This window comes from Muntiacus reevesi, chromosome 7 (assembly GCF_963930625.1).
Source record: "Muntiacus reevesi chromosome 7, mMunRee1.1, whole genome shotgun sequence".
Taxonomy (NCBI): domain Eukaryota; kingdom Metazoa; phylum Chordata; class Mammalia; order Artiodactyla; family Cervidae; genus Muntiacus; species Muntiacus reevesi.
The window spans coordinates 57,624,910-57,647,421 of NC_089255.1; the positions used below are offsets into that span (position 1 = coordinate 57,624,910).

The 22,512-nt window shown below is 33.4% G+C and overlaps 1 protein-coding gene across 1 annotated transcript in view; it reads left to right on the forward strand.

The window, feature by feature from the left end:
• The window catches only part of TRPM7 (transient receptor potential cation channel subfamily M member 7), a 101,862-nt gene that overhangs the window by 37,974 nt on the left and 41,376 nt on the right, over positions 1 to 22,512 (forward strand). The window contains exons 12-19 of the mRNA XM_065940100.1: positions 9,086 to 9,220; positions 11,683 to 11,736; positions 14,602 to 14,742; positions 15,033 to 15,167; positions 15,744 to 16,024; positions 17,334 to 17,562; positions 18,679 to 18,834; positions 18,912 to 19,055. Coding sequence (XP_065796172.1) covers positions 9,086 to 9,220; positions 11,683 to 11,736; positions 14,602 to 14,742; positions 15,033 to 15,167; positions 15,744 to 16,024; positions 17,334 to 17,562; positions 18,679 to 18,834; positions 18,912 to 19,055 — 1,275 coding nt within the window. The remainder of the gene's footprint in view (positions 1 to 9,085; positions 9,221 to 11,682; positions 11,737 to 14,601; positions 14,743 to 15,032; positions 15,168 to 15,743; positions 16,025 to 17,333; positions 17,563 to 18,678; positions 18,835 to 18,911; positions 19,056 to 22,512) is intronic.

Sequence of the window (22,512 nt, forward strand, 5' to 3'; positions counted from 1 at the left end):
TCCTCTGTCTGATATAGGTAAGCTTTTGTTTGGTTTCCATTTGCATGGAATATCCTTTTCCATTTCTTTACTTTCAGTCTGTTTGCATGTCTTTACATCTAAAGTGAGTTTGTTATAGACAGCATGTAGATAGGGTCTTACATTTTTATTCATTTAGCTACTCTTTGTCTTTGAATTGTTGAATTTAGTCCATTTACATTTAAAATAATTATTTTAAGTATATACTTTCTGACATTTTGTTAACTGTTTTCTGGTTGTGTTTGTAATTCCTTTCTTTTTTTTCCTCTTGCTCTCCTTTCATAGTTTGATGACTTTCTTTAGTGATATGTTTATATTCCTTTCTCTTTATATTTTGCATATTTACTGTAGGTTTTTGCTTTGTGGTTATGATGAGAGTTACAGATAATAACTTATATCTCTTAACAGTTTGTTTTATGTTAATAACCACTTCTTTGATCCCATTCTAAATCTTAGCATTTTCATACTACCCTTCCTGTTTTGTTTTTCATGTCACATTTTACATCTTTTTAGTGTGAGTTTCTCTTAACTAATTACTGTAATCGTGGCTGTTTTTTACTACTTTTGTCTTTTACCTTTTTTCTAACTTCATAAGTGATTAATTTACCACTTTTACTGTATATTTACCTTTCCACTGAGATTTATTCTCTCATATGTTTTCTTATTACTAAGTACCACCTTTTCTTTTCAGCTTAAAAGAAGCTCCTTAACATTTCTTGAAAGCCTGGTTTAGACCCTTTTATTTTTTGCTAGTTTGGAAAAGTCTTTCTCTCCTTCAGTTCAGATTAAGAATTTTTGCCAAGTCTAGAGTATTCTTCATTGGAAGTTTTTTCTTTCAGTTCTTTGAATATATCATGCCACTCCCATCTAGCGTGCAGAGTTTCTGCGGAAAAATCTTATGATAGTCTTATGGAGATTCTCTTGTATGTTACAAGTTGTTTTTCTCTTATTGCTTATAATATCCTCTCCTTGTCTTTAACTTTTGGCATTTCAGTTATGTATCTCTATGAAGGTCTCTATAAGTTCACCTTATTTGGAACTCTCTGAACTTCCTGTATCTGGATGTCTGTTTTCTTCCTGAGATTAGAGACATTTCAGTCATTATTTCTTCAAATATGATTTCTACCCCTTTGTCTCTCTCTCTTTCTGGGAAGCCTAAAATATGTTAGTCTATTTGATATTGTCCCGTAAGTTTCTTAAGCTAACTTAACTTTTTGAAAAATTTTCTTTGCTACTCTGATTGGGTGAATTCTACTGCTTTATCTCCAAGTTGACTGATCCTTTCTTCTGCTTCCTCTAGTCTGCTATTGAACCCTGTTAGTGTATTTTTCAGTTCAGTCTTTTATTCTTCAGTTCTTTGACTTCTGGTTGATACGGTCCTAGATTTTCCATCTCTTCATTGAAGTTCTTGCTTTGTTCATTCTTCTCCACAGTTTGGTAAGCATCTTTATAATAATTTGAACTCTTTCTCAGGTAAATTAACTTACCTCTATTTCATTGTTTTTTCTTACTCTTCCACTTGGAACATAGTTCTCTATTTTTACTTGACTCTGTTCTAGTTTCTGTACAGTAGATGAAATAACCATCTCTTCCAATTGTGTGAGTTTTTATTTTTTTTTTGGGTCATGTGGTGTGTGCAGGATCTTAGTTCCCTATCCAGGAATCAAACCCACACCACTGGAAGCATGGTGTCTTAATCACTGGACCACCAGGGAAATCCCCCAGCTCTTCTAGTGTTGATGAGGTGGTCTTATGTAGGGGATGAATCTTGTCAGTCAACTTTGCCCCAGCTTTTTTGTTCTCTCTTAAACCTTTCTGCCTCTTCAAGCAACATATTTTATTTTTATTCGCTCCCAGTAGTTGAGAATATGCCAGTACCTTTTAGTGTCCCTAAGAGGAGTGTTTTAGCATCCAGATTCAGACTGATGGAACCCAGCTGCTCAGACAACAACTTTTGAGAGAAGATCTTAGAAAAGTAAATTCAACAACATACCATAATCAGGTAGGATTTATTCTGGACATCTACAAATCAGTCAGTGTGATATATCACAAAAAATGAGTGGTAAGGGCTTCCCTGGTGGCTCAGTGGTAAAGAATCCACGTGCCAGTGCAAGAGACACAGGTTTGGTCTGTGACCTGGGAAGATCCCACATGCTCTAGACCAACTAAACCCATGTGTCACGACTATGGAGTTGTACCTTCGAGCTTGGAACCATAACTGCTGAGCCCATGTGTCACAGCTGCTGAGTCCATGTGCCACAGCTGCTGAAGCCCGACGCTCCCTAGAGCCTGTGCTCTTCAACAAGAGGAGTCACCACAGTGAGAAGCTCACAAACTGCAACCAGAGAGTAGCCCCCACTCGCCAAAACTAGAGAAAAGCCCATGCAAACAGTGATGACCCAGCACAGCCAAAAATAAATTAAATTATTTAAAAAAAGATAATGATAAAAATTGTGTAATCAGTTCAATAGATGCAGAAAAAGTATTTTACTTAATTCTATATCTGGTTATGATAAAGACTCAACAGAGCAGGTATGGAGAGAATGCACTTCAATATAATAAAGACATATGTGACAAAACTACAGCTAACATCATACTCAATGATGAAAAGTTGAAAGCTTTTCCTCTAAGATAAGGAATAAAACACTTGCTGCTTTTATTGAGCATAGTGTTGGAGGCCCTCACTATAGCAGTTAGGCAAGAAAATGTAACAAAAGGCATGTAATTGGAAAAGAAGTAAAATTGTCACTCTTTGCTGATGACATTATACCATATATAGAAAACCCTAAAGACTTCACCAAAAAACTGTTAGAACTAGTCAGTTCAGCAAAGTGCAGGATACAAAATCAGTATGCATAAATCTATTGTGTTAAATGCTGGACTGGATGAAGCACAAGCTGGAATCAAGGTTTCCAGGAGAAATACCAATAACCTCAGATAATACAGATGACACCACACTTACGGCAGAAAGCAAAGAAGAGCTAAAGAGCCTTTTGATGAAACTGAAAGAGGAGATTGTGAAAAAGTTGGCTTAAAATTCAACATTCAGAAAACTAAGATCATGGCATCCAGTCCTATCACTTCATGGCAAATAGATACGGAAACAAAGGAAACAGTGACAGACTTTATTTTCTTGAGCTCCAAAATCACTGCAGATGGTGGCTGCAGCCATGAAATTAAAAAGACACTTGCTCCTTGGAAGATAAGTTATGATCAACCTAGACAGCATATTAAAAAGCAGAGACATTACTTTGCCAACAAAGATCTATCTAGTCAAAGCTATGGTTTTTCCAGTAGTCATGTATGGATGTGCCTATAAAGAAAGCTGAGTGCCAAAGAATTGATGCTTTTGAGCTGTGGTGTTGGAGAAGACTCTTGAGAGTTCCTTGGACTGCAAGGAGATTCAACCAGTCCATCCTAAAGGAAATCAGTCCTTAATATTTATTGGAAGGATTGATGTTGAAGCTGAACCTCCAATACTTTGGCCACTTGATGCGAAGAGCCAACTCATTGGAAAAGACCTTGATGCTGGGAAAGATTGAAGATGGAAGAAGAAGGGATGACAGGATAAGATGTTTGGATGGAGTCACTGACTCAATGGACATGAGTTTGAGTAGGCTCTGGGAGTTGGTGATGGACAGGTAAGCCTGGCATGCTACAGTCAATGGGATCACAAAGAATTGGACAAAACTGAGCGACTGAACTGACTGAACTGATTGTGTGAAAATCTCATCTGCAGTTGCATCAAAAAGAATAAATTACCTGGGAATAAATTCAGCCAAGGAAGTGAAAGATGTATACACCAAAAACTATAATGTGTTGATGAAAGAAATTGAAGAACGTATACAGAAATGGAAGGATATTTCATGCTAATTGATAGAAATCAATATTGCTAAAATGTCTGCACTACTTAAAGCAATCTCTAGATTCTGTGCAGTCCCCATCGAAGTTCCAGTGGCATTTTTCACAGAAATAGAAGCAATTCTAAAATTTGTATAGAACCACTGAAGATCCTAAATAGCTGAAAGAATCTTGAGAAAGAAGAATAAAACTGAAGGCATTATACTCCCTGACTTCAAACTTTTACAAAGCTATAGTAATTTAAACATGACAGTGGCATAAAAATAGATGCATAGGTCAATGGAGCAGAGTAGAGAGCCCAGATATAAACTCATGCACATATTATGTCAATTAATTTATGTCAGAGTAGTCAAGACTATACAAAGAGGAAAGGACAGTGTTTTTCAATTATTTGTGTTAGGAAAACTAGACAGTTGCATGAAAAAACTGAAACTTGACCACTGTCTTATCCCCACACAAAAATCAATTCAAAATGTATCAAAGACTTAAACATAAGACTTGAAACCATAAAACTTGTAGAAGAATACATAGGTGGTAAGCTCCTTGACATAGATTTTAGTGATGATTTTTTTAATCACACCAGAAACAAAACCTAAATGCCCAAACAGGTAAGACTACCTCAAACTAAAAATCTTCTGCACAACAAAAGAAGCCAACAACGAAATGAAAAGGCAGCCTGCTCACTGGAAGAACATATTTACAAGTCATAGATCTGATGAGTGAGTAATATCCTTAATACATAAGGGACAGCAAAAACAAAAGACAAAAATCAACCTAAAAACCCAACTGAAAATGGACAGAAAATCTAAATAGATATTTTTCCAAAGAAGGCATGCAAATAGCCAATATGTTCATGAAAAGGTCCTCAGCATTATTAATCATTAGGGGAATGCATATCAAAACCACAATGAACTATCACATCACACCTGTTAGAGGAGCTATTATTAAAAAGATTTTAAAAAGAAGATAAATAACCTGTGTTGATGAGGATGTGGAGAAAGGGAAATGCTTATGCACAGTTGTTGCAGCTACTATGAAAAACATCTTGGAGGTTTCTCAAAAGATTAAATAATTGAGCTACCATATCCAGTAATTTTACTTCTGGGTATTTAGCTGAAGAAAAAGAACAAAAAGATACCCGCACTTTCATGTTTATTGCAGCATTGATTGAACACTCAAAATACGGAAACACTCTTAAATGTCCATCAGTAAATGAAAGGATTAAGAAATCGTGTGTATGTGTGTATAGAGGAATATTACCCTGTTGTAAAAGAGAGATGAAATCTTACCATTTGCAGCATGGATGGACCCTGAGGGCATTATGCTAAATGAAATAAGTCAGAGAAAGACAAATACTGTCTGATCTCTCTTATGATAAGGATTATATGTGGAATAAAAAAAAAAAGCTCATGGATACAGAAACCAAATTGGTAGTTGCTAGAGGCAGATGTGGTGGTGGGCAAAATGGGTGAAATTGATTAAAAGATTAAAATAAAAAGAAAAAGAGAAAGTGTTCTATGTACAAGAAAACTCACTATAGTGTTTTTTTTGAATGTTTAGATCACTTGGTTCTGCAGTCTTCGCCATCTTAGTAAATGGCACAACAGCTTCCCACTTTCTGAGACAAGAAAGTTTAATTTTTAACTTTTCTGTTAAAACAATTCCTGTGGTAAATCTTTCATGTATTTTCCACTTTTATCATCCTGGTCCAATCTACCATCACCCTTCTTCTGTACTGTGTTGTTTTAGTAGCATCCTGTTTGGTTTCCTCATTCTCATTCTTTTCTCTTGTTTTGCAGTGTATCATACTGTATTTACCCAGACCACAATCCAGAGTCCTTATGATACCTTGTAAGGCTTATCATTGTCCACACCTTTACTTTTCATCGTCTATGCTCTTACCTTACCTGTTAGCACTGTTACCTTTGCTCCCTGTTTTGTGGCCGTGTTGGCCCTGTTGTTCTTAGAACATATCAAGAATGCTTCTGCTCTCTCTGTTTTGTACTTGCTGTTTCCTTTGTTTGGAACATTATTCCCCTAGATGCCTCCCTGAACTGGCAACTTCTTATTTTTCTGGCTTCAGATGAAGTGTCTCCTCCTTAGTTAGCTTTTACTGTTTACCCTTTTTTAATAGCAGTCCCCTTTGACATCATTTTGTATGTTTTTCTCTGCCATTTTTTTCTGTAGTATTTATCACCTGATCCATAATGCATTAAAGCTATTTGTTTGTTTATTGCTGTACTCCTAGTAAGTAAATTATGAAAGCAAGAATATTTTTTCAGTTTTGTTCACTGCTGTCTTCACAGCCTATGGTATAGTAAGTGCTTGACAGATTTTTGTTAAGTGTCTCAATCAGTAGGAGACTTGATAAATTAAATGTTCATCCATATCTTGGAACACTATCTAGCCTTTACAGAGGATGAGCTAGATCCTTTCTATATACATAATGTAAACAGCAAATTGTAGGACGGTATGAATAGTGTGATCTTAATTGTGGCAAATTCTGTTTATAAGTGGCAAATTTATACATATCTATATGTCCTGTGTGGTCAGGAATTTTACTGGAAACTGTTCATGTGGGATGTATCTGCAGAGATGAGGAGCAAAGGAAAGACAGTTTCATTCATATCATTTTATGATATTTGTTTTTTTTTTATCATGGGAATATATTTTCTCTATAATAATTAAAATTTATTTAGTTGCTTCCCCGCTTACAAAACTATAAAGGAAGAAACTGATGTTAATCAGCTGTGGTTAAACTCCAGCAGTAAACCACCCTTTCATTCCCTTGAATAATTTCATTGGGTTTTTTTATCTTCTCAGATATAAAGGCTTAAACACAGCCTTTACATTCTTTTTATGTTTGTTTTATCTCAAAGATTTGTTCTACATAGTATCATCTATTTGATTTTATGCTGTATGCTTAATCACTAACTCCTGTCTGATTCTTTGTGACCCCATGGACTTAAAACCCTCCAGGTTCCTCTATCCCTGGGATTTCCCAGGCAAGAATACCAGTGTGGGTTGCCATTCCCTTCTCCAAAGGATCTTCCTGACTCAGGGATCAAACCTATGTCTCCCTCATCTCCTGCAATGGCAGGCAGAATCTTTACCACTGAACCACCTGGGAAGTCCGATTTTATGCTTCTTCACCCTGAATGTAGTCTGCAGGACAATTGTTTTACTTTTTTTCCTCTGTTAGGAGTTCAGTATGCATTGAGTATGTAAACAAATTCTGTTTTACAAACAGACTTTTTTTTAAACTAAGCCTTTTTTTCTCAGGTTTGAAAATTTTGGTAGGCTTTGTTACTGTTCTAGGTCAATAATTATAAACCCAATTGTATAGAATACTTCTTTTTTAAAACAAAAACTTTGTTACACCTTTTTTTATTATGTGGAAAAGAAATTCAATAAATACCTACTACATAAATTGTTTTGAAAAATACTATAATGCCCTAATTATATTGAAGATAGGGAAATGAAAATGATTTATAGTAGAAACATATTTCAATAGAGCAAATGTTGTTAGATTAAGTTAATAGCAAATTAGATTTGTATGTGATAAGAGAAAGTAGGAAGTAATCTTAAGCTAAAATAGGAATAACATGCTATGAAAAGTTACAGACTGTTAATATATAAGAAAATGAATAAGTGTTATATTCTTATAAGTTGTGCCTTGTTTTTAAGTGCAATGTCAAAATATATTCCTTGTTATGAGTTAGAACTGAATGGTGAAAAAAATCACATAAAATATCTTCCATCCATCCATCACGTATAAGGCATTAATTAATATTTAGTCTGTATACTTAAAAAGATTTTGGAGACCATACCCTTTGTGAAATAATAGAGATCAGTGATAGATTGGATGAAGAAATAGTACTAGAACCTGCTGTAAAGAGGTTGTATAGTTGTAAACTTTTTGTAAAATTTGTTTTTAATTGGAGGATAATTGCTTTACAATGTTGTTGATTTCTGTTCCATAGTAGCGTGAATCAGCTACAAATATACATATACTCCCTCCGTCTAGAGCCTCCCTTCCCACCTACTCCCTCCATATAGTAAATTTCTGAAGACAAAATCAGAATAAGATTAAAAACAACAGGTGAAAAAAGCTTATGATTTGGTATTAATTTTCATCACAGAGTTTTTTTATTATATGATACCAAAGTATTTAAAAATATGCAGAAGCAATGGGATATTATTAAGATATTAATATAACAATAGTATTAAATATACTAGTAATATTTTAATGGATTTTATAATGATTCTCAATGAAATTTCTCTATTTGTGTCTCCATTAATTTTAGGGTATTTGATTTAGAGTCTGTTGAAGTCTCTAAAAGAGTCTGTAAACAATTACAAGTGTTGAAAAATTGTTAGTCGCTCAGACATACCTGATTGTTTGCAACCCCGTGGCTCCTCTGGTGGCTCCTCAGCCCACCAGGCTCCTCTGTCCATGGAACTCTCCAGGCGAGAATGCTGGAGTGGGTAGCCATTATCGCCTCTAGACTCAGGGATCAAACCTGGATCTCCTGCATTGCAGGCAGGTTGTTTACCATCTGAGCCATCAGGGGTGTGCCACAAATACTGATACACATGTTGTATTAAACTACAGTGCTGCATGTTGTGTTGCTCTTAGAGATGTGATTTTTCTCTAATGGTGAATGGTTTCTGTTAAAATTCTAAAGAAAACTAAATATAATCTTGTCTGCCTTATACAGTAGTATTTTTAGAAAGTCTGTGACAATACTTTGTATTTATATGTAAAGCACAATTATTGGATTTTCATTTGTTAGAGTCTAACAGGATAATAGAAAGTTGTGTGATATATAAGTGAAATTATCTGGCATACTGCATGATTTCTGGTGTCTTTTGACCCTTTCCAATAAATGTAGTTGTGGCCCTAAACACTAAAAATCATTGCTTTAAGGTATTTTCCCCCAAATTTACTTGATGATGGATTCTTTCTTATACCTCCACCCCCTTGTAACCCTTGATCTTCTGCAGAATGTTCTTTTGGGAATACTACTATAGATAGGTCTGCTTATTCCCTATATAGTTTTAAGTCCTAGCCTACTCAATTTTGCATCTTTTTGTTTTAAATCTGTTCAGGAATAAATATGTGTAAATCCTAAGGACCTGCATTTAGAACTTTTTGTATAGTCAGAATATGTGAAACATATTTATTAATTTTGATGCTGTTTAGGTTGGATCCTTGGAACAAGCTATGCTTGATGCTCTTGTAATGGATAGAGTTGCATTTGTAAAACTTCTTATTGAAAATGGAGTAAGCATGCATAAATTCCTTACCATTCCTAGACTGGAAGAACTTTACAACACTGTAAGTGTATGTTAAATTTCTTTGTGGACTAAGTTTTATCGTCTTTGAAAAGTGTCATTTTACTTGAATATATGCATTCCTATTGGTAAAAAAGTGTCATTTTACTTGAATATATGCATTCCTATTGGTAAAACCTTTAATATTTTGCTAGATTACATGAAAAAATTATACCCAGTCTTTGTATAGATTGTTTATGACAGTCTGAAACCCTTTCCCTGTTTCTGGAGACCTCCTCTGTTACCATAGCTATAGGAAAGAGTTGTAGTGTTAACAACCCTTTCTTTCACCTCACCCCCCTTTTATTTATTTATTTATTTATTTTTTTTTCTCACCCCCCTTTTAAAACTTGTAAGATCAACTTCTAAATCATAGAGCCATTGTATTTCTTCTATTTCTTGGTGGTCATTTGTTACACCAGATTTCTTTTCCTTGACTAATGGAGAAATTACACATTGCTTTCTTCATGTCTTCTTTTTGTTTCTGTTTATGATTTTGACCTTGTGGCATCTACTGTTAGCTTACATACTGTTTTTCATTTTTTTCTTTTAAAGAGCTCCTGAAAACTAATTACTCCCTTTACAAAGCTTTTCTCATTATGTTTCAAATTTCATGTGACTAACATTTGGAGGTAAATAACTACTCTTATTAACAATTTTTCATTGCCATAGTACTATACCTTGAGGAGTACTGTGACCAAATCCTAGCTGGCTAACTGACTTCTCTGCTAAGCTGTTTCCCTTTATTCATCAGTTTCTACCTCTTTATCTCTACGTTTGCATTCTTAATGTCTTTGTACTATTCAATCATTTCTAGCCTTTGCTACTTCAGTAATCTAATCTCCTTGTCTGTCTGCAAATCTTTAACCCAAATATTCTTATGGTCACATATTTTATCATAGTTTTCTCAGTTTAAAAACTTTTGATGGCTCCCCGGTATATATAAAATAATACGCAAGCCTTTAGACTAATTTTCAAAGCTCTCTGGCTTTTGAAATTTTGCCTCAGCTATTTCTGTCACTCAGCCTTTCAATTCCTATCTCCCATCTTCCTATAGAGTGACTGTTTGAACTACATCATCTACCTACTATTTCCCTCAAATATAAGCTTTTTTAGAAAGCATTTGCTATTTACACAGTGCTGGTCTGCATTTTTCTTCCAAAGTACTTACCCAGTTACTGGATTTTATTCTTTGTCTAAACTTATTTCAAATGCCAAGGCATTGGTGTAGTAAACCCCAATATCATAGTTGGTTAAGTACAATTGTATCTTCTACTGTGGACCGTAAATTTCCTTTAAGTAGGGATTATATCTTTTTTCCCCCCTATTTTTTTCCTTTAATAGTGTCTAGCACAGACAAATTGAACTCCGTTGGCATTCTACTCTCTCTAGTGAACAGATGTAGTATTAAATGGATTATTGTGCTGAAGTAAAGTTTATTCCTGAAATGTAAAGCAAGTATAAAACAGTAAAAATAAAAATTGATCCAATTAGCAAAGCAAATAATATTTTAATACTATAACTCAGAGTTAATAAGATAATAGTTAACTTTCAGCATCAATTATTGATAAAATTATTTATAAAGTTTACAGGATTATGTATATCATGATAAAGCAGTGGTTTTCAAACTTTTTGATATCAGGGTCCTATTATATAAAAATGGAAAAGTAAATTGAATTGATTACTAATAACTTTATAAAAATTAACTATAACACAGAGAAAATTTTCATTTGAAAAATTTGGTGGGAGAAAATTTTCATTTGATATTTCTTTTAAACATCAGATTTAAAGTATTGACAGTAAGTCTCTTGATTTATGCTGCAGGGAATTAATTGCAGTAAATTTTATATAGATGAGGACATTTCTAAAAAGTTTAGAAGAATATATTTTTGGTCCTTTTATCTCAGTCTTGATGAGAGAGATATAGTGGGTAGTTTTTCAAAATATAGGATACCCTCAAAAAAAGATTACGTAAAAATGAAACGTGTTTAGTCTACTGTAATATTTCATTTAAATAGAATTAAGATAATAGGGAAAAGACAGCATATATAAATGTTAAAGGTTTCTTACCCCAAATATTTAATATTTTGCTGAAACTCGATTAATGACAGAAACAGAGATGGACATTTTAACAAGAGGAAAGAGAATGTATGCTTCTACTATCAGTGAAATATAAATTAAATTTAACATATAATTGTGAAGCTTGCAGTGTTTGCATGACTTTTAGAAAACAAAAGCTTTTGTATTTTTGCATAAATAAATGTAAGAACAAAAGAAATTTTACATCCTGTTTAAGGTAAATATGACAGTGTGAAATGGGTATTTTTTTTCTTTGTTCCATTTTATGAACAGAATTTCTGTAACAAAAACAGTGTAATTTGTGTAAGAACAAAAGTCCTATAAGTAACAAAAAAGTTATTTTAGAAGAAAAATAATAGTTTGCTTTGATTTTTTTTCTCGTTAAAGAAACAAGGCCCAACTAATCCAATGCTGTTTCATCTTGTTCGAGATGTCAAGCAGGTAAGAGATTATTTTTTGTTCTGAAAAGTGTTATTTTAAAATCATTTATACTTCATTTGTTTCTAAAAACATTTCTATACACCTTAAAATCAGCAATAAGATCACATTTTTTTAAGATCAAAATAAAATAAGAGATAAATTAGTGATAATATAGGTGTAGAGAACATAATATATTAGGAATCAAGAAAAATAAAGTCTATAAAATTAAGACCTGAGCTTCTGGTCATCCAGGATAGAGTATGATGAACTTCATGATGCTCATTTGTCCATAAAGGATGATCATTGATAGGATGTATCTTCTTTCTCTGTGTTCAGAAGAAATTCGTTCCCTGGATATTTAAAGGACATTGAATAAAGGCATTGAGAGAAACACTGATTGGTGATCTTCAATGGCAGATTTGCCAATAAAAAAGCTGAAAATGCTCTCTTATCTTTCTCCCTATGTCTGTCATCTACTGTCCCCCAACTGCACCCCACCCCCGCCTGTTGCCGCCATCTCTCCTCCTTTCTCACGCTCCCCTTTTTATATTCATTATTGGTAGTAATTGCATATGTAACCCTGTCGTATGATCTAAAGCCATTCTGTGGTGACTAAATTTGATACACTGATATTTCTCTTCTGGATTCTCTGTGAGTTACTAGTTTTAAACATTTATTTTTAAAATTTATAATAATTTAAACTATTGATGTCCAACAGTTATATTTCACTTGATGAAAAAGTACTTGTATTTAGTTAATTGAATTATTTTTAAAGCTTCTTCATGATGAATTATTTTTAAAGTTTCTTCATGAAAATGCTTTCTTTCCAAAATCCTTCACTTTTTGCTTGCTGATAAGGGTGAGTGTACTATTAAACGATTGAAAACTGGATAGAAGTGTCATTTTCTGTGTTGTGTAACATATCTAATAAAACAGACATTTCATAGAAAGAACTTTTAACTTCACTTAAAATTTTTACTTTAATCCATTTTTCCCCACATGCTTATCTTTATAGTTTTAATGAAATGTGTTTCACATACCATAAAATTCATCCACTTAAAGTGTATAGTTCAGTGACTTTTCTGTATTCAGGGTAGTGCTATCTTTACCACAGTTTTAGAATATTTGCAGTAGTCCCCTAAAGTAACTTCATATCCTTTAGCAGTCTCTCCTCATTCCTGTTCCTTCTTTGCTCCTTACTTCTGACTTCACCCTATACCACTGTTAATCTCCTTGCCCTCTCTATGGATTTTCCTATTCTGGACATTTCACACTAATTTTTGTTTTTTTAAGTCATTAAAGCTTCTTTTTTATTCTACCCAGAAAGCCTAAGTAATTGGGGAGACCTTCAGTCCAGGGATTTCTTAAACACATTTGCACTGTGATTTACTTAGATGGTTTAGCAGAGCTATAGTTGTTAATTCTGGAAATCTCAGTAATCTAGCAGTAACTGAGTATATTCTGGATTCAAAATAATTTTTATAAGAGCTGTTTGTATAGTTTGAAAAATTGATTTTCTTATTTTTTTAGGTAACATTATTTTCCTTAATTAATTTATTAAAAATATTTATTTTATTTGTTTGGCTGTGTTGGGTCTTAGTTGTAGCATGTGGCATCTTCATTGCACTGTGTGAGATATTTCACTGTGGCAGGTGGACTGTAATTGTGGAACATGGACTTAGTTGCTCTGTGGCATGAAGGATCTTAGTTTCCTGACGAGGGATTGAACTACATCCCCTGCATTGCAAGGCAGATTCTTAACCCTGGACCACCAGTGAAATCCCTGTTTTTCCTAATTTAAATATTTACTATTCAAGTGTATTTATAATGTAAGGATATTTGTCGGATTAAAAAAAAAAAACAAAACTACAGTATATCATGCATGACATCTTCAGTCATAAAACATATTTTGAGATTGCTTAAGATAAAAACAAAATCTTGTACTTAAGGTGAAAATATGTTTTTATTAGTTTTTAAATTGGTGACCTAAAGAGCATAGATGTCTAGAAATTAGAAACTTCACAGATATAGCTAAAATGTAAAAAGTATAAGCATTTTAAGTTCATAAAATTACAGTTAGGGAGATGAAAGAATGTTGAATATGGTTGGGCAGAATTAGTTAATATATCTAAATTAACTGATGATTAAACCCTTTTAAGATTATTTAATGAAATTCACCAATACTTCTTTCTGAGACAGTCTTTCCAAACTGAAAAATGGCTTATGTTCCAATTTGCAAATTGATGCCCTAGAAAGATGGCTTTGCTCTGAACAGTGGTTGTTAAATTTTAGTTAACGCTATACAAATTTGTGTAATCTATAATATAGCCAATATAATTTTGGTTTAAAAACAGTAATAAGTATTAATGGTTCCAACTGAAAACATTTATAGCATTATTTTTGCAGGAAAGTACAACTTATGTGCCATGGTGAGATGGAATATTTGGCACTTAGAGCTTTCTTTGCTCTAATTTGATAAGAGCAAATTATCTTTTTAAAATATAAATTTATTTATTTTAATTGGAGGCTAATTACTTTACAGTATTGTATTGGTTTTGCCGTACATTGACATGAATCCACCATGGGTGTACATGTGTTCCCCATCCTGAGCCCCTCTCCCGTCTCCCTCAAATTATCTTCCTACTGTAAGTCATACTCTTGTCCTGAGCCACACTGTTGGTACCTCAAATTTCAGAATGCCTGTTTTTACAAAAGCAAACAGAAGTAAGTCACTTTTTTCTGTAAAGGTAGCTGCTGGCAATGCCAGCTTTCCTGTAGCAAGTAAACATTTGTTATTTTGGAGAATAATAGGCACGTTGCTAGGCATGGCTTGGAAACATTGAGAAATACAATTTTGCCTTTTTAAAACTAATGTTTTATTTCCAGGGGAATCTTCCTCCAGGATATAAGATCACTCTAATTGATATAGGACTTGTTATTGAATATCTTATGGGAGGAACCTATAGATGCACCTACACTCGGAAACGTTTTCGATTAATATATAATAGTCTTGGTGGAAATAATCGGGTATGTAATATTTGGGGGAAGTCTATAGATATGCTTTAAAATGAGCTTATAAATATTAACTCAGAATGGTAAAAGTATTGATAGAATTGTCTTAAAAACAATATTTTCAACTAAGATTACTTAGAAATAATTTGTAATTGAAATCCTAGAGAAATCATGTTGGGTTTTTTTTTAATTGGCATATGTACACACACATTTATATAAACACGTATGTGTAAAAATTGATTTTTAATTTTTATAGCATAGCAGTGTATTTAAATCTGTAAAAACTAATAAACTTTTGCTTTCAGAGGTCTGGCCGAAATACCTCCAGCAGTACTCCTCAGTTGCGAAAGAGTCAGGAATCTTTTGGCAATAGAGCAGATAAAAAGGAAAAAACTAGGCATAATCATTTCATTAAAACAGCACAGCCCTACCGACCAAAGGTATTTTGTTTAAATATTGCCTGTTCTGGGTTTTAGATTTTATTCTTTTTAGGTTACTTGGTATTATGAAACAAAAACATTACTTGTTTTAGTAAGAATTATCTTTTTGTTTTTAGATATAGTGTTAAAGCCTCAATTTTCCTATATACCAAAAAAATAATATGAGGTAATAATTCTATTAATTTTTTCATATTTAGCTATGATAATCAAAATTTTTAGATATTTTGGTCAATGCCTAACTGCCTTCTTTTATTCCAAATTTACTTGATTGACAGTAGGCAAGACAAAGTGGTACCAAACTTTTCGTTCATTAGAACTGTGTTTTATCAGATGTTAGTGGAAGTACTGAGGTTCTTTCTCTCATCTTGGAAAACTTCTACAAAGACATTTTTGGGGAATAACATTTCTCTAAAATGGGTTTGAATTGTAATAAAAATCAAATATATAAAATTTTTTTCTATTTTCATTTGTACATTTATGTGAAAAATCAAGTAAAGGACATTTTATTAAAATTCTCACATGAGTGTCATATGGCCTTATTTTAACGAGCCTTGTAATATTTATTTCCTCTTGAAGATTGATACAGCTGTGGAAGAAGGAAAGAAGAAAAGAACCAAAGATGAAATTGTAGATATTGATGATCCAGAAACCAAGCGCTTTCCTTATCCACTTAATGAACTATTAATTTGGGCTTGCCTCATGAAGAGGCAGGTTATGGCCCGTTTTTTATGGCAGCATGGTGAAGAGTCAATGGCTAAAGCATTAGTTGCCTGTAAGATCTATCGTTCAATGGCATATGAAGCAAAGCAGAGTGACCTTGTAGATGATACTTCAGAAGAGTTGAAACAATATTCCAAGTAAGTTATATATTTAAAAAAAAAATTTTTTTTTATTAGTTGGAGGCTAATTACTTCACAACATTTCAGTGGGTTTTGTCATACATTGACATGAATCAGCAAGTGAATCAGTATGAATCAGCCAAGTAAGTTATATTTTATCATTTGAAACATTTAAAAAATACAAAAGTTTAAGTGGAGATTATAGTGCCATGCAGTAATTGGGTATGTGTATATATAATTTTATTGGTAAAATTAGGAGACATCTACTTCTAAATCTTTAGGTCTTTTTAAAAAAAATTCAGAGACCTAGGCATGTAAAAAAGAGGTTATTATATCATTTACAATTCAAGAGTTAAATATTTAGCAAGAAAGAAGAAATGCCAGAAGTCAGTTTACTAATTAGTTGCACATAATAACAATTAGCAATTATTACATAATAGCATTTAGATTAGCTAAACTTCCATTTGAAGTGGTAGAGTAAAGAAAGAAGGAAAGTAGCTGTTTTCTAAGGAAATAAATTCAGTTCAACTGGAATGGCATTTCATATGATGGAGCTACATGTGTAGAAGACTGAAACAATTCACAGTTTTACAGTTTACTTAGGGGAGTAATGGAATATTAAGCTAGAACGGTAGTTTGTATTGATAGAAAGCTTTATAATAGAGAATAGGACCTCCCTCCCCCCAAATGGGCTCTCTTTGGAAGAGAAATAGGAGTTGTTATGAAAATAGCTAAAACAGAGATCCTATGATCAACTCATCAGGGATTTAAGATTAGGATATTTTTCATATTAGGTTAGGCCATAGTGACATTCTTTTTCTCTATTGCTGCTGCTGCTAAGTCACTTCAGTCATGTCTGACTCTTTGTGACCCCATAGATAGGCAGCCCACCAGGCTCCCTCATCCCTGGGATTTTCCAGGCAAGAGTACTGGAGTAGGGTGCCATTGCCTTCTCCTTTCTCTGTTGGGTACCAACCTTGTTTACTATTTTAAATATTATATAGAGACTTTTTGAACAGAGCATCTGAACATTGTCAGTTTTAGTTTCCTGTAAGTCTGTAGGTTTATTTCTATGATCAGGGGAAGGTGCTCTGGAGTCACATTTTCAGTCTCGTTCCTGATGTGACATATTTTAATACTTTGTAATTTCCATAGAGTAGTAGTAAGTAGATATCTGAAAACATAGGGCTATTCTGATGCCTCACAATTCCCCAAGTGTGTCTGAAAATATTAAAAAATTGGAACATGTTATGAATGACCCTGAAGATAATGGTTTAAAACTGCAATTTGGTAATTTGAATATGTTTTGGCTTTTATCGTTTGATAGTGATTTTGGTCAACTGGCAGTTGAATTACTGGAACAATCCTTCAGGCAAGATGAAACCATGGCTATGAAATTGCTCACTTATGAACTGAAAAATTGGAGTAATTCTACATGTCTTAAGTTAGCAGTTTCTTCAAGACTTAGACCTTTTGTAGCCCACACCTGTACACAGATGTTGTTATCTGATATGTGGATGGGAAGACTGAATATGAGGAAAAATTCCTGGTACAAGGTATACTTTTGAAATAATTTAATATTAAGTATGTGATTAGATAAAAAGAACAGGAATTAGCCCACCAGTAGAGTAAAATGTAAGGGCAGTAAGAGTTGTAGTATTGGCATTTTATTGTAAATGGCATTAAATGACCTCTTTTTTCCCGTTTACTGTGAATTCTTTTCAGATGTGGTGTATAATGATTATTTTCCCAGTTTGAACCAGATGCATGATTGCAAGAAATGGGAATGGGAGTGTTGGCATTTATATAGCCCTGTGCAGCCATGAAAAAAGTTGCTGTTTTATGAAAAGATGATTCCTAGATTGTAAAATTCTAGATCCTGGCCCATATCTACTAACTTAATAATCTGTTACTTTTAATTTTCACTTCACGTATATTAGATCTGCTTGGTTTTTATGGTTAAAAATTTGGGTAAAGTATTAACTGGTACTCTCAGTTTCATTATAGTGGGAGATTTTGCTTTAAACTTTCCTTTTTGTCATGTCTTAAATAAGGCACGGAAATACGGAAGGCAGAGATCATTCAAGTAGTTTAATCACAGACCATTATAAGTGGATAATAAATACTAATCATACACTAAAAATAATGGTGAAAGATTAACCTTGATATACAGTTATCATGGAAAACCCTGATACACAATTATAATTTCTTTGTGCTTTTAAGATTTTGCAAATAATACATAGAAGTTTAGAAATAAACCTTTTTGTTTATAGGAAACAACTTGAGTAAATCACGTTATGACATGGAACACTTGCAGAGAGATTTAGGGTAAAATTAAGCACATAGCAATTTCATAAGGCTTGAATTTTATGTATAACTAAAATGTATTCTCTGAACAAATTGTAATCTGATTTTTTAATGGGACAAGTCTATAATAATTATTGAATTTTTTCTATACCCTTGTAATACTCAAATGTTTTATTATTCCTTAAAGCAGTTCAACTTGGGCCTCTTTATATATAAGTGAAAAGGGAAGTGTTTTTTTCCCTATACTACCAGGGGCAAAATGGCTAACTAATAACCTGGATTTTTATACCTTTTTATTGCTTTTATTATATTCTTGAAAGTCATTAGTTTTAAAATGTGAACTTATCTGTTTCTAAAATTTTTAGGTCATACTAAGCATTTTAGTTCCACCTGCCATATTAATGTTAGAATATAAAACTAAGGCTGAAATGTCTCATATTCCACAATCTCAAGATGCTCATCAAATGACAATGGAAGATAGTGAAAACAACTTTCAAAACATAGCAGAAGAGATTCCCATGGTAAGGAGGGAAAAAAATTTAAAGTAAATGTAAATTTATTGTGAGAAAATGTACCATAAATGTTATTTTTATTTTAGGAAGTATTTAAAGAAGTAAGACTATTGGACAAAAATGAAGGGAAGAATGAAATGGAGATACAAATAAAATCAAAAAAGCTTCCAATCACACGAAAGTTTTATGCCTTTTATCATGCACCAATTGTAAAATTCTGGTTTAACACGGTATGGTTTCTTTTTATTGAAGTATAATTGATGTACAGTAGTATATGTTACAAATGTATAATATAGCAATTCACAGTATGACCCATGTATAGTTATAAAATACTGGCTGTATGTCCCATGTTGTACAGGATATGCTTGTAGCTTATTTCCTTTTTTGTAGCTCATCTTACACCTAATGGTTTGTACCTCGTATTCCCCTGCCTTTGTGTTGCCCCTCTCCCTGTTCTCTCTGCCCACTGGTAACTCCTAGTTTGTTCTCTGTAGCTGTGAGTCTGCTGCTTTTTTGTTAAATTCACTGATTTGTTGTATTTTTTGGATCCCACATATAAGTAATATCATGCAGTTTTTGTTTTTCTGTGTCTGACTTATTTCATTTAACATAATACTAAGTCCATGTTGCTGCAAATGGCAAAATTTTCATTCTTTTTTATGGCTGAATAGTATTCCATTGTATATATTTACTATATCTTTGACCATTCATCTGTTGATGGACACTTAGGTTGATTCCATATCTTTGCAGTTGTAAATATGCTGCTATGAACATGGGGTGTATGTATCTTTCTGAATTAGTAACATGGTACGGTTTAAAGTAGTATGAGCAAAATAGATTTTTTTTAACCAATTAAAAATCATTCAGTTTTATTAATATATATTAAATTCACACATGGTCTTAGTAAACCTTTAACAATTCACCTATGATCCTTTTCTCAAAATATAGTTTATAGAAATTCAGAAGAATTCTTCTAATAGATTGATATGAGAATTGTGATTTTTATGTTTTATAGAAAAAAGGCTAGTTATTTGGTAAATGTGGATATACAGTAATTTTATAACCTCTTATGGAAGGGTTACCTGTATATTTCTTAGTTTTTGATGAAGATGTATTTGTTTCAAACATGTCAACAAATATTTATGACTTCTGTTGATTTAGTGAATGTTTATTAGGATTTTAATGAACTACCATCTTTTTATCTTTAAAAGCAAATGGACACAGCTACTTAAATTTAGAGTTTTCTTTAGTACAAAGAGTAAGTGTTCCTGAACACTTAACTAATAGTCATCTATAAGAATGATTTAAATCAACAACAAATGTCATCTCCATTTAGATTTTCATTATACATTTTACCTTATAGTTTTTAAACATACATGGAGTAGTGAAAATAAATGATTGCCACCTAATATATAACTTCTTTTATCTCTGAGGCATCAACAGTCAAACATATGAATTTACATTCACACTAGAAAGAAAGGCATATCATGTAATTTGGGAGTTATATTACTTTCAAATAACCTCAAATAGTAATAGTATAAAAAAGATACTGATAATAGTTATACCTGTCTCAGCATCAATACCAACAATAAGTTGGTACTGTGATCAGTACCAACAAATAAGTTTTACAGGTGCTTTAACTTTAGATTATTTTCTATAGTATTCTCATTTAGAGCAGTGCTAGAAAAGTTATTGATTTTAATGCTTTCTCCTGTGTTTGCTGATATTTATTTAGATTTGATTTTTGATTGAGTACTTTTACATTTTCTTCATCTTTCAAGTTTCTTTCCACTATGAACTCTTTGGGTGTTTTCTGAAGTATATACTTAGGACTAATGTCTTTCATCACTTAGTACTTTTGTAGGGTTTCTGTGATTTTGAGTGAGGTAACAGCTTTGCTTAAAGGCTTTGTCACATTCTCTGCATTTGTACAGTTTTTTCCTACTATTTTTTTTCCTACTTTTCTATGAATTTTGTGATTTTTTTGTGAGCCAGTTAAAGGCTTTGCCACATTCTTTACATTGGTGAAGTTTCTTCCAATATGAGTTCTTTGATGCTGAATAAGATACAGATGCTGATCAAAGACTCTGCAACATTCTGTACTTTCATGAGGCTTCTCTGCAGTATGAATTATCTGATGCTGCTTAAGATTTGAGCACTGGGTAAAGTCTTTGCCATATTCTTAACATATGTATGGTTTCTCCCCAGTATGAATTATCTGATGTCTAGTTAAGTTCTGAGCCACCATATTAAGGCTATGCCACATTCTTTACATTTAAAAGTTTTCCTCTAGTGTGAATTTTCCTGTGTCTACTTGGATTTTTTTATAAAGACTTGCCCAGATTTATTACACTTGCAGTGTTCCTCTGTAGTATGGATGATTGATTAAAACCTTTATCACATTCACTACATTTGTAAGTCTTCTCTCCATATGAATCCTCTTATATGTAGTAATATTGAGCTTTGATAAAAGGCATTTTTATATTTATTATTTTTAGAATGGTTTTCTGAAAATTCAGTGCCCTGATGTTTCATAAGATTTGAGTCTTGGTCAAAGTTATTGTCTGATTTACTGCAAGGATTGCTTGTCATTCCATTATAAATGCTGTTGTGTTGAATAACAGAGCTCTTGCTTAAGATCTTACACAATTTATTACAGTTTAAATTTCCAAGTTGACAGCTTTCATGTTTTCCCAGTAGCATTTTTTTTGAAACAAATCTTCCACGCCTACTTTTTTGGTCATCAGAACCTGGGTGTCATAATAAGACAAAGCTGGATATGTGGGCTGTTGTCTCTATTCTCTTCATATTCTAGAGATCCTTCTTTTGTGCACAAAAGGTGACCACATGTCTGGCTGACAGTAAGACCCAAGGAGACTAGGTCCCAGTAGTTCCTTAACATCACGCTCCTGTGTAATTCCCAGTGATCAAAGTCCAGGCATTCCCACTCCTCTTGAGAGAAATCAGTAGCCACATCCTAAATGTCAGCAGTCCCCGAGAAGCTGCCATTTCCTCCTCTTCCTCCTGCTTTGTGTTGTTTTCTCATCAGTATTATATTGAGGAATCACATTAGCATCTTGAGAGCATACCCTCAAAGGGGTCTGTACTTTTCCCTCACTGGCTCCTATCACACACACTTTCAAAGCTGACTTTGAAATGCTGAAAAGGCCAACTTCTCCAGTCCTTTGTCAGGAGAGATTCAGGAGTTTGGGTTTTGGGAGGTATGAACCAAGCATGGCCCTTCAGCAAACCTTTCTCTGCTCCAAATCTCCTGTTTAGGTATGTTTGGCTGGGAATGTGGCTGCAATGGGTACCACTCTACCCGGTTGGGGGCACCCTCTCCGGGACTCCTACCTGCCTTGGGGTGGGACAGTGTATTCTACTCCCAGCTGTTCCCTCCAGGGTGCCCCCCGCTCCCTCCCTGAGAGACTGAGGGTAGAGCAGCACTGCCCGCACCACCCAGAATGGAGCCCAGGTCTCCTTGGAGCCAGAACAATGTTTTAAAGGATAGGCTTTAAGGGTACCTTTGTTTTAGAGTGCATACTAATCTTGATATAACTTAGATCCCTAGAAAGCCATTTTCCAGTTGATAACTTATGATACAAATATAATTTCCTTGCGCTTTGGGACTTTGTAGATAATATTACAATTTTAGAAGTAAACCTTTTTACAGTGTTAGTTCATGGT